General features: G+C 53.1%; 2 protein-coding genes across 5 annotated transcripts; both read left to right on the forward strand.

The window, feature by feature from the left end:
- The first annotated feature begins 3,871 nt into the window (after positions 1-3,871).
- LOC124092889 (zinc finger matrin-type protein 2) lies at positions 3,872-5,147 on the forward strand. The gene has a single exon (XM_046444784.2). The coding sequence runs from the start codon at positions 3,880-3,882 to the stop codon at positions 4,477-4,479; it is 600 nt and encodes a 199-aa protein (XP_046300740.1). The 5' UTR covers positions 3,872-3,879; the 3' UTR covers positions 4,480-5,147.
- Positions 5,148-7,432: 2,285 nt separating this feature from the next.
- Positions 7,433-10,318, forward strand: Drd4 (dopamine receptor D4). 4 transcript variants are annotated; one of them, XM_058579316.1, is made up of 5 exons: positions 7,607-7,714; positions 7,962-8,299; positions 9,176-9,288; positions 9,372-9,913; positions 10,070-10,318. In XM_058579316.1, exons 3-5 carry the CDS (start codon positions 9,224-9,226, stop codon positions 10,300-10,302), a joined length of 840 nt encoding a protein of 279 aa, XP_058435299.1. In that variant the 5' UTR covers positions 7,607-7,714; positions 7,962-8,299; positions 9,176-9,223; the 3' UTR covers positions 10,303-10,318. The 4 variants fall into 4 exon arrangements, with proteins under 4 accessions (XP_046300675.1, XP_046300677.1, XP_046300678.1 ...); XM_046444719.1 differs by having other exon boundaries at positions 7,433-8,299; XM_046444721.1 differs by having other exon boundaries at positions 7,433-8,260.
- Positions 10,319-11,373: the final 1,055 nt, after the last annotated feature.

The raw sequence follows: 11,373 nt of genomic DNA on the forward strand, positions 1-11,373 counted from the left end.
CCTGATGTTTTGTTCTAAGTTTTATTTATTTATTTATTTATTTAGGTACTGGGGATTGATTGAACTCAGGGGCACTTGGCCACTGAGCCACATCCCCAGCCCTATTTTGTATTTTATTTAGAGACAGGGTCTCACTGAGTTGCTTAGTGCCTCGCAGTTGCTGAGGCTGGCTTTGAACTTGAGATCCTCCTGTCTCAGCCTCTCAAGCTGCTGGGATTATAGGCGTGCACCACTGAGCCTGGTGCTTAAAATTTTGAAACTGAAAATTTGAAAAAGATTTTGGTTTTCTTTTCCAAGATTGCTTTGGTTTCTGAGGCAGGAGGATCTCAAGGCCAACCTCAGCAACTTACTGAGACACTGTTTCAAAATAAAGGGGGACACTAGGGGTATGTCTCAGTAGTTAAACACCCCTGTATTCCATCTAGGCACGGTGGGGCATGCCTGTAATCTCAGCAGTTCCAGAGGCTGAGGCAGGAAGATCATGAGTTCAAAGCCAGCCTCAGCAACTGCGAGGCACTAAGCAACTCAGCGAGACCCTATCTCTAAATGCAAAATAGGGATGGGGATGTGGCTCAGTGGTAAAGTGCCCCTGAGTTCAATCCCTACTCCACCCTGCTAAAAAAGATTACTTTGGTTATTTGGAGTTCCTTACATTTCTACATGAATTTTAGAATTGGCCTTTCCATTTTCATAAAAATAAAGCTTGTTGAGATTTAAAAAGAATATTTTAGTTGTAGATGGACACAGTACCTTTATTTATTTAGTTAGTTAGTTATTTAATGTGGTGCAAAGATTTAACCCAGTGCCTCACCTGTGCTAGATGAGTGCTCTACCACTGAGCCCCAGCCCAGCCCTGTTGAGATGTTGTTAGTAAATCAGTTCTGTAGATCCACTTGGCATGGCAATAAGCCACACATACACCATCTGCTTTTATTACCACTGAGCTACTCCCCCAGCCTTTTTATTTTGGGACAGGGCCTCATTAATATGCTTAGTCTGACCTTGAACCTGTGACCCTCCTGCCTCAGCCTCTGAGTCCCTGGGATTATAGGCATGGACCACAGTGCCCTGCTAGCAACAAGTCGTTCTGACAACCTGTCCCCATCTACGAACACTGGATCCACTTGTGCAGGTCCTCAACTCCTCTCACCAACAGTTTTCAGTGTATAGGTATTTCACTCTCTTGGTTAAATTGATTCCTAGATATTTTATCTTTTTTTTTTTTTCCCCAGTACTGGGAATGGAAACCAGGAGCGCTTTACCACTAAACCACATCTCCAGTCCTTTTTGAAACTTTGAGACAGAGTCTTCTGCCTCAGCCTTCTGAGTCACTGGGAGTCACAATTGCCAGTCATCCTTCCTGGAAATTTTATTTTATTTTTTATGCTATTACAAATGGGATAATTTCCTCATTTAATTCTCAGACTATTTGCTATCATATAGAAATAGAACTGATTTTGGCCTGGGGGTGTAGCTCAGTGGTACAGTGCTTGCCTAAGCATGTGTAAGACCCTGTGTTTCCCTAGCACTACAAAAAAAGAAAAAGAAAAAAAAAAGAAATACAACTAATTTTATGTTCACTTTATTTTTTATTTTTATTTATTAAAAAAATTTTAGTTGTAGTCGGACACAATACCTTCATTTTATTTATTTTTATGTGGTGCTGAGGATCGAACCCAGGGCCTCACACATGCCAGGCAAGTGCTCCACCACTGAGCCACAACCCGAGCTCCATACTTTATTTATTTATTTTTTATTTAATTGTTGATAGATCTTTCTTTCTTTCTTTCTTTCTTTATATGTGGTGCTGAAGATTGAACCCAGTGCTTCACACATGTCAAGCAAGTGCGGTACTGCTGAGCCACAGCCCTAGCCCCCATACTTTATTTTTTTAAAAATATTTATTTTTGGGCTTGGGTTGTGGCTCAGTGGTAGAGCACTCGCCTCGCATGTGCAAGACCCTGGGTTCGAATCTCAGCACCACGTAAAAATAAATGAGTGAAATAAAGGTATTGTGTCCAACTACAACTAAAAAAATAAACGTTTTAAAAAAATATTTATTTTTTAGTTGCAGTTGGACACAATACCTTTATTTTACTTATTTATTTTTATGTGGTGCTGAGGATCGAACCCAGGACCTTGCACGTACTAGGCAGGCACCCTACCGCTGAGCCACAACCCCAGCCCTTATGTTTACTATATATCCTTCAACTTTACTGAATTTTTTTAAAATATTCTTTTCAGTTGTAGATGGACACAATACCTTTTATATCATTTTTTTGTGTGTGGTGTTAAGGATCAAACCCAGTGCCTCACACACACTAGGCAAACCCTCCACCACCGAGTGGCAACTCCAGCCCCCAATTTTGCTGAATTATCAACTCTAACTTTCATAAGATTTCCTATGCATGAGATCAGTCTGCACATTGAAATAGGCTTGGTCCTTCCTCTTCATTGTTGGGCGTCTATCACTTGTTCTTCCTGTCTACCAGACAGTGTTCTAGCAGAAGCTACAAGCTGCAAGTCCCCGTACCTGGGGAGCCACACTCACTGCTGCAGGGAGCATGCCCCGGTTGGGCTGTTGCAGGTCTCCTGTTGGGGACACATCTTTCTACCCCTGGTTCACTGAATCATTTTTGTCTCCAGGTTGTTCTGTAACAAACCAAGGCCTCATGCATGCCAGGTGAGCACTCTACTGATGAGCCAGACCCCAGCTCCTAATGAAATCATGAAAGGGCACTGAATTATGTCAACTGCTTTTTCTGCACCAAGTGAGACAATCACCTGGTTTTCTTCCTTCTCTTATTGTGATATATTGCATTGATTTTCTTTTTTAAAAATATTTATTTTTTAGTTGTAGTTGACACAATACCTTTATTTTATTCGTATATTTTTAAGTGGTGCTGAGGATCAAACCCAGGGTCTCGCATGTGCAAGGCGAATGCTCTACCGCTGAGCCCAGCCCCAGTCCCCATTGATTGAGTTTCATCTCCTGAATCACACTTGTCTTCCTGAGTGAGCTCCCCTGCATCAGGACATGTGATCCTTTAAAACATGCTGCTGGGTTCTGGTCAGCTTCCATTTCACTGGGATTTCTGCATCTAGATTCCAAGGGGAGATTATTCTGAAATTTTCCTTCTCCCAACATCATTGAATTTTGAGACTTCTTTATATGTTTTATAAAGACCTCATATTATTCTTACTCTACTTGCATATGTGTATTCACATATACACAAGACATTGGATAATATTTCACTAATATTCTTTTCTACTCTGTGGCTACAAGTTTTGTTTTTTTTTTTTGTGGAACTGGGGATGGAATGTAGAGGTGCTGTACCACTGAGCTACACCACACCACCAGCCCTTTCTTTCTTTTAAGATGCGGTCTTTCTAAATTGCCCAGGCTGACCTTGAACTTGCCATCCTCCTGCCTCAGACTCCCACAGAGTCAGGATCACAGGTGTGTCCCTTTGCACCTGGCTGTTCTTAGTCTTGACAGTCCCGTTCTTCTGTGTTTCCATTTGTGGATCCATGCTGGTGGTGTCAGATTTCAAAATTCCTTGTCTAATCCCAGGTTGAAATATTTTTTCCCACATTTTCTCCATGATTTTTATAGTTTTTTGGCATTTAAATTGGAGTTACTTTTGTTTACTTGTTTTCTTTTGGTACTGGACCAAGGGGTACTCTACTACTGAGCTACATCTCTAGCCCTTTTTATTTTTTATTTAGAGACAGGGTCTCACTAAGGTGCTTAGGGCCTTGCTAAATTGTTTAGAGGCTAGCCTTGAACTTGCAATTCTCTTGCCTCAGCCTCCCCAGTAGGGGGATTACAGTTAATTAGTTTTTATATAAAAAGTGAGGTCTGACTTCGCTGTGAAGATGGCGTCGGGCAGCGGGACAAAAAACTTGGACTTTCGCCGAAAGTGGGACAAAGATGAATACGAGAAGCTCGCCGAGAAGAGGCTCACGGAAGAGAGAGAAAAGAAGGATGGAAAACCAGTGCAGCCAGTCAAACGGGAACTTCTGCGGCATAGGGACTACAAAGTGGACTTGGAATCTAAGCTTGGGAAGACAATTGTCATTACCAAGACCACCCCACAGTCTGAGATGGGAGGATATTACTGCAATGTCTGTGACTGTGTGGTGAAAGACTCTATCAACTTCCTGGATCACATTAATGGAAAGAAACATCAGCGAAACCTAGGTATGTCTATGCGTGTGGAACGTTCCACCCTGGATCAGGTGAAGAAACGTTTTGAAGTCAACAAGAAAAAGATGGAAGAGAAGCAGAAAGATTATGATTTTGAAGAAAGGATGAAAGAGCTCAGAGAAGAGGAGGAAAAGGCTAAAGCATATAAGAAAGAGAAACAGAAGGAGAAGAAGAGGAGGGCCGAGGAAGACTTGACATTTGAAGAAGATGATGAGATGGCAGCTGTGATGGGCTTCTCTGGCTTTGGTTCCACCAAGAAGAGTTACTGAGGCTTTCTATGCTTGGCCTAACTTTGGCCTATGCTGGACCTAACTTTGTGTGTGTGTTAGGGGGATCATTTCTTTTTGGGTACTGGGGAAAGTCCTTAAGAGTGTCTGTGGGCAGGGCTAAAGGGTGGGTGTTTGTGGCTTCCCTCTACTGTGGGAGAGGACACAGGATGCAGAGGTAATGCTGTGGCAAATTCCTTTAGCTTCCAGTATATCACTGGAGTCACAAGACCTCTGCCCATCTGAGTTCCCAATAAAGAAAGGCCTCCCCTTCTGAGACTGCTTTCCCAAAACTCCCTCTGCATCTTTCCCTCTTCATCTATCTAACCTCTTGTCTGAGCATCCTACCTTTATCCTGTGTTCTGCCTTTGTTTTATTTTTTGACTTGTTCAGCTTGCACCAGAAGGATTCTCTGGGTCCCCATTTTCCAGCAGATGCCATATTTTTGACCAGCCCTGCCTCCCATCCTGCCCTATGGTTCTCTAGCCTCCTCCTGTGCATGCATGTGTATTTCTGCCTGGGTCAATGGTATGTGTGGATTGTGTGCATGAATCTGTCACAAAGAGGGGAGCCTGAGCTAGAATCTCAGAGCATTGCTGCCCTGGGGCCTGATGTTCTTGGTTTCCTTAGCGCATGTAACAGGAAATTAAATGGGATGAGTGTTTGGTGTGGTTTCTGTCTGCTGAGTTTTTTAACATTGTTCTTCAGATGTGGACTGTTTTACCTTCTCCAGTTTGTTTCATTTTACTGAAGATTTCTTTGTTTTTGTCTTCCTTGTGAGCAGGCTCTTGGAAGAACCTGTTTGATGCAAAAAAAGAAAATGGAAAAAAAAAAAAAAACACAAACCAACCAAAAACCAAAAAATACAACCAAGCAAACAAACTCACTGTGGGAGCCCTTGGGTCTCAGAGGTTATTCAACATGTATAATAAATGGCATTGACTGGGGAAAAAAAAAAAAAAAAGTGAGGTCTGAATGTATAGGCACCTCGTGACAAATTTTCAAAATACACAAAGCAAAATGATAGAACTGAAGGAGGAGGAGGAAGAGGAAGAAAGAAGAAAAGGGGAGGAGGAGGAGAACTCTCACACCTGGGTACCTCACTACTCCTCTCTCAGAAACTATCAGAACAGTTTGGAAATTAGCAAAGACGTGGAAGGTCTGACCTGACTGTCATTTATAGGTCCAGCCACATTCCTTCTCCGTCCTGTCTCCACCCCACACTGGGAATTGAACCCAGGAGTGCTACACCACCCACCGAGCTCCAAAACCAGTGTTCTTTTCCTTCCTGAGTTGGTCAGGGGCAGGCCTCCTGAGCTGCTGGAGTGACAGGTGTGTGCCATGGCCCAGAGCCTCCTCACTGTCTCAAACCGTGGCAGGTGGAAGACAATGGGGGCAGGAAGAGGCTCTGTGTCCCACTCTAGACCCAAGGCCACCCTGCTGCGGATCTCGGTTCTGTGCCCCAGTGGCTGGGCTGAGTGCTCTTGCTCAAGCCTTCAGGGGGAGGGAAGGCTGCTGGCTGGGCACAGGGCTGCCCAAAGGCACCAGCCGCCCGTCCCACCCACAGCCCAGACTCTCCAGTCCTGTGGTGTGAGTACCACCCGGTTTCTGTGCCAGTCCACACCCTGAAATCTTTGAAGTCAGGACCCTCCCCTCCTGATGGGCTGGTGCTGCACTTCTCTGCGGTCCCAGGGAGCCAGTGCTGGAGAAGGTGATGGAGTGATGCAGTTGGAGACCCACCCAGAGTTCAGCCTTTTAGCAAAGGGGCCCCAGAAAACATCACTCAGGTCTGGCGTCACCCCAACCTTAAGTCCACAGAGAAGATTATCTCCCTAAGACGTTTTCATGTACTTTCTTCCTATGCTCTTTTATAATCTGCCAGGGTCGGTTCTGGTCCTCCATGCTCACAGCCTCCTCCGGCCACCTCTTTTTAAGAAAAAAAAAAAAAAAAAAAAAAAAACATTGGACACAATGTCTTTATTTACTTTTATGTGGTGCTGAGGATTGAACCCAGTACCTCACACTTGCGAGGCGGGCGCTCTACAACTGAGCTGCAGCCCCAGCCCTGGCCACCTCTTAATGTGTCTTTCAGGTGACTCTAGTGTAGTTTCTCCTGTTGGAGATGCCCCCACCCCCCACCGGAACCGGCTCCTGCAGTCGAGCGTTGTCCGTGTCGTCAGCCTGTTCTAGGAGGGTGGCCCCGGAGGGGAAGGAGGAAGAGCCCCAACAAAAGCGCTCACGTGATTTCTTGAGTTCGTTCTTGGTAGCCCCTGAGGTCTGCGCGGTAGTCACTGGTCGCGGGGACTAAGGGCTAAGGGTTGCTAAGTGGGCAGGGTACGCGGGGCCGGGTCTGCAGCGCTGCTGAGGGTCTGCGAGAGTGTTGGAGGAGATGAGCGCGCGACTCGCGCGCCAGGCGGGGTTGCACCGCCCAGGCCAGACGGGGTTAGGGGCAGGGAGAGCGACAGCCCTGGAGCCTCGGGGATTGGGAAGAAGGAGACGCCCAAAGCGGCTTTCGGCGGAGCCACAGCTCGGGTCTTCCAGCGCCCGGCCGGTGGACAGAGCGGAAGGAGACGCGGATCCGCCTCGGAGCCAGGCGCTTCTAGGAGGTACCCGGAGAGGGGTGCCAGGTGGGGGTCGATACCCACGCACACCGGGTCTGGCTCGGTCGACCCGCCTTCCCAGCTGGGATCTCGTGTGTAGACCCGCGCACCGCCCGATGCCGTCTGGGGCGGCCTGTGCCAATCACCTCGCTCAGTTCTCATCGCTCGGCCGCCGCTTTCGCCTGGCTGCGGGACTCACCGAGCGCAAAACCCCAAGATCTCGAGACACGCACGCGGCGGGGCGCCGCTGGGGCCCCCCCCCGATCCGGGGCGGGGCGGGGCGTGCCAGGGGCGGGGCTCCGGGAAGGGCCGGGGCTTTGGTCCGCGCCTGCCGAGGCGCACCTGGCCGGCGGGCCATGGGGAACCGCAGCGCCGCGGACGCGGGCGGGCTGTTGGCTGGGCGTGGGCCGGGCACCGGGACCCCGGGGTCAGGCGCGGCGTTGGGGGCAGCGGGGGCGGCAGCACTGGTGGGAGGCGTGCTGCTCATTGGAGTGGTGCTGGCGGGGAATTCGCTCGTGTGCGTGAGCGTGGCGTCGGAGCGCTCGCTGCAGACGCCCACCAACTACTTCATCGTGAGCCTGGCGGCCGCCGACCTCCTCCTCGCACTCCTCGTACTGCCGCTCTTCGTCTACTCCGAGGTAAGCCTGCGTCCCCGCCTGCTCCTGCGTCCCGTCCCTGTCCCCGCTGAGCCCCTTAGCACCCAGGTCGCCTCTTTGATCAGGAATATCGAGTGGCAGCAGACGGTGGCAGGGGCGCCTGACCTGCTCGCCCCCTGGTCCTCAGCTGTCCTCGGGCCCCTGGAGTCTCTGCTCCTTTTGCTGTCAGTCCCCCTGTGTCTCTCTTCTCCCCTCCCCCTCTCCACTTGCCTTGGCTTCTGCCACCCAGAGGCCCCTGTCTTTGGAGCCGGAGACTCCAGAAACTGGCGGCTTGGCCAAACCCCGCCCTCTCCGCAACCGGATTCCCCTCCCCTACACTCGGAGGAGCCAGCCGGACAGACCACCAGATGGGGGCTCAGCCCCGCGCAGTACCCCCAGGGCGCGCGCACACACCGCTGCCTAAGGCCATCCACACCGCACCGGCGCCCTCCACGTGCGCTGGTGAACCAGGCCTGGGGTCCTCCAGGAGCAGTGAGCTGGACTGGACAGCGAATCCAAGGGGAGGCCGGTGGGAGGGGCAGAACCCCGGTGAGAAACCCACACCCAGGAGCCTCTGCCGCAGGCCAGGTCTGGTCCTTGGGTGGTCCCACTGTAGTGCCCACCTCTCTCCTCTGCGGTTGAGCCCGGAGAAAAGCCGCTTAGGGCCCTGCTGGGAACTAGGTGTCCTGGATTGTGGGGGAGGGGAGACGTGGGTTACTAAGGTGGACAGGGCTGTTCTGTCGTTTGGGGCACAGGCCAGTACCGCAAGGACACACGACCTCGGCTCCTCCTAGCTGCGGACGTCACGGTGACGGCTCTTAAGCTGCTAATGTCCCAAATCAGCGCGAAGGGATTTAGAGGGGCGGGGGTGGCACCCTGTTCCTGCCCTTGCAGAGGGATACCCCCAGGCCTGATCCTGTGCTGGGCGCTGTGCCGCGAGTTCTTTGTGTTTTTTAAACTCCTTCGCCCTCACAACTGCCTTGGCTTCTGCCAGCCACCAGTTGTGGATGTGGACACTGCCACCACCCCTGGGCTCACAGATGAGTAAACAGAGAAGTAGCTTGTCCAGAGTCCCACAACAGCAACACCGGCTATTCAGGCAGGCCCACTCTTAGCAGAGCTCTAGGTGGAAAGGGCGGCTTTGTGTTCGGGGCCATCCAGTCCTGGGGCTCCTCTGAAGCCAGGGACTTCAGAGCCCCCAGCATATGTTCCCCAGGCTTCGGGTCCTAAGGAAGGGAGAGCTGAGGCCGGAGGCTGGCTTCTGGCCCTGCCCCTGACCCAGTCAACCAGTCAGAGGACTGTCCAGGCCAGTGAGTGTCCCCAGTTGCCCGAGGCTCACATCAGATTTCCTTTCCCCTGATACTCAGTCCATGCTCCCTCAAAAAAGTGGGGGTCAGAAAGTCTGCAGCTAGCAAATAACTGACTTTTTTTTCTCCTTGCTGCGCCCTTGGCCTGGCCACCCAGGTGCACGGCGGCACGTGGTTGCTGAGCCCCCGACTTTGCGACGCACTCATGGCCATGGACGTCATGCTGTGCACCGCCTCCATCTTCAACCTGTGCGCCATCAGCGTGGACAGGTGGGCGCCCCCGCTGTCCCCCCACCCCAAACCCCCGGGCCAGCTGCTCCGTGGGCCTCACCGCTGCCGCCCGCGCCCCCCAGGTTCGTGGCCGTGACTGTGCCGCTGCGCTACCACCGTCAGGGCCGGCGCCAGCTGCTGCTCATCGGTGCCACGTGGCTGCTCTCTGCAGCTGTGGCGGCGCCAGTACTGTGCGGCCTCAACGACGCGCGCGGGCGCGACCCTGCCGTGTGCCGCCTGGAGGACCGCGACTACGTGGTCTATTCGTCCGTGTGCTCCTTCTTCTTGCCCTGCCCGCTCATGCTGCTGCTCTACTGGGCCACGTTCCGCGGCCTCCGGCGCTGGGGAGCGGCCCGGCGAGCCAAGCTGCACGCCCGCGCGCCCCGCCGGCCCAGCGGCCCCGGCCCGCCACCTGCATCCAGCCTTCCCCCGGGACCCTGCGGGCCCGACTGTCCGGTGCCCGGGCCGGTCCTCCACCGGGTCTCCTGCGGACCCGGCTGCCCGCCTCTCGACGCCATTCCTGAAGCAGAGCTCTCGCCCCAGCCCCTGACGCAGGCCCACCAAAGGCGTGCCAAGATCACCAGCCGAGAGCGCAAGGCCATGAGGGTCCTGCCGGTGGTGGTTGGTGGGTTCCTGCCCTGGTGCGGGTCGGAGGAAGGGGCTGAGGTGCAGAGGGAGGTGCAGAGGGGGCGGGGAGGGGCAGGGCGGCCGGATGGAGGAGAGGGGAATGGGAGAGGGTGGGGCGTGGGGCTCCGGTTTGGCTGACTGCCCTCGCCCCCAGGGGCCTTCCTGGTATGCTGGACGCCCTTCTTCGTGGTGCACATTACAGGGGCACTGTGTCGGGCTTGCTTCGTGCCCCCGCGCCTGGTCAGCGCTGTCACCTGGCTGGGCTATGTCAACAGCGCTCTCAACCCGCTCATCTACACTGTCTTCAACACCGAGTTCCGCTCGGTGTTCCGCAAGGCGCTGCGCCCTAGCGGCAGAGCCCCGGGGCCCTGCTGCGCTTCTGATTAAACAAATTCCTTCCGGATGCTGTGCAGGTTCCTGGGATGGGTGTGAGGAGGAGGGGCTTCTGACCCAGGGACCCCATCAGTCGGTTGACCCCTTCCTCCCCATAGTGAGGAGGTCCTGCAGCTGGGGCAGCCCCCTCAGCTCCAACCAAGGGGTAGCATCCAGGAGCTGTTTCCCCCTTTACCACAGGAGAGTGTTTGGGGTGACTGTCCTGAAGGGAGACCTCTGCTTGCCCTGAGGGTGGGGGCACAGGGGTCTCCTGAGATGCACAGCACCCAGTGGAAGGTACCCACCAAGGGTCCCCGGGCAGCTCCTGCTTCTGAGGACCAGGTGGGTGGAATTTTTGCTGTCCCAGTGGGAATGGCAAGAGGACTCTCTTCAGAGCCTCCTGAAGGCCAAAAAACAAAACAAACAACAACAAAAACCCAGCTGCCAACCCCTGGCCAGAAGGTGCCTGCTAGGGAAGGGACTGGGGATTGGCAGAGGTCCACCCAGGGCTCCCTGAAGGAGTGCCACACTAAGGCCAACCGTGTGCTCCGCAGACCTGTCTCTCGTGTCCCAAGGCAACCTCAGGGAGAAGACAGCAGGGCCAGGGTTGGGCAGAGGACACCAAGCTGCCTGTACTGAGGCACCTCTGGCCCTGGGGGCAAAGGGACAACTCCTGCTAGAACGGTTCAACATGGCTGTCCCTGTCTTTGGTCATGGGAGGGTTCCTGTCAGCCCTGTTGGCAGGAGCTGTCCTGTGTGTCCTATGTCCAGGTTGTTGCCTCTTCAAAAGTGCCACAGGGGCCTGCGTTCTTGTCTGGACAGTGTGACATTCTGGGCTCGGCACCCTAGGCCATTCCCTGAGGGCCGTTAGGGCCATGGCTGTAGGCACCTCAGCACGCTAGAGTACTGGGCAGTTGGGGCCACCCTAGTACCGTCCAGTGCCACAGCCTCGTCCACTGGGTGCTGTCACATCACAAGCCTCCCCTGACCTGCTGTCGTGGCCTGCCCCGATCCCTTTAGGGAATGGACTAGGTCACGGATTTATTTCTGCTGGCCTGAGCGTCCCCAGCCTGTGTGGTGCTGACA

Source organism: Marmota monax, unplaced genomic scaffold, assembly GCF_021218885.2.
Source record: "Marmota monax isolate L192 unplaced genomic scaffold, Marmota_monax_Labrador192_F-V1.1 WCK01_AAM20220418_F8-fsc00038, whole genome shotgun sequence".
Taxonomy (NCBI): domain Eukaryota; kingdom Metazoa; phylum Chordata; class Mammalia; order Rodentia; family Sciuridae; genus Marmota; species Marmota monax.

Excerpts from the sequence above, each read along its gene's own strand:
- LOC124092889 (XM_046444784.2), top strand. The coding sequence starts at position 3,880 with ATGGCGTCGGGCAGCGGGACAAAAAACTTGGACTTTCGCCGAAAGTGG.
- Drd4 (XM_046444719.1), top strand. The coding sequence starts at position 7,433 with ATGGGGAACCGCAGCGCCGCGGACGCGGGCGGGCTGTTGGCTGGGCGT. Across the intron at positions 8,300-9,175 it reads GAGCCTCTGCCGCAGGCCAG|GTGCACGGCGGCACGTGGTT; the intron begins GTCTGGTCCTTG and ends CTGGCCACCCAG. Across the intron at positions 9,914-10,069 it reads GGTCCTGCCGGTGGTGGTTG|GGGCCTTCCTGGTATGCTGG; the intron begins GTGGGTTCCTGC and ends CCTCGCCCCCAG.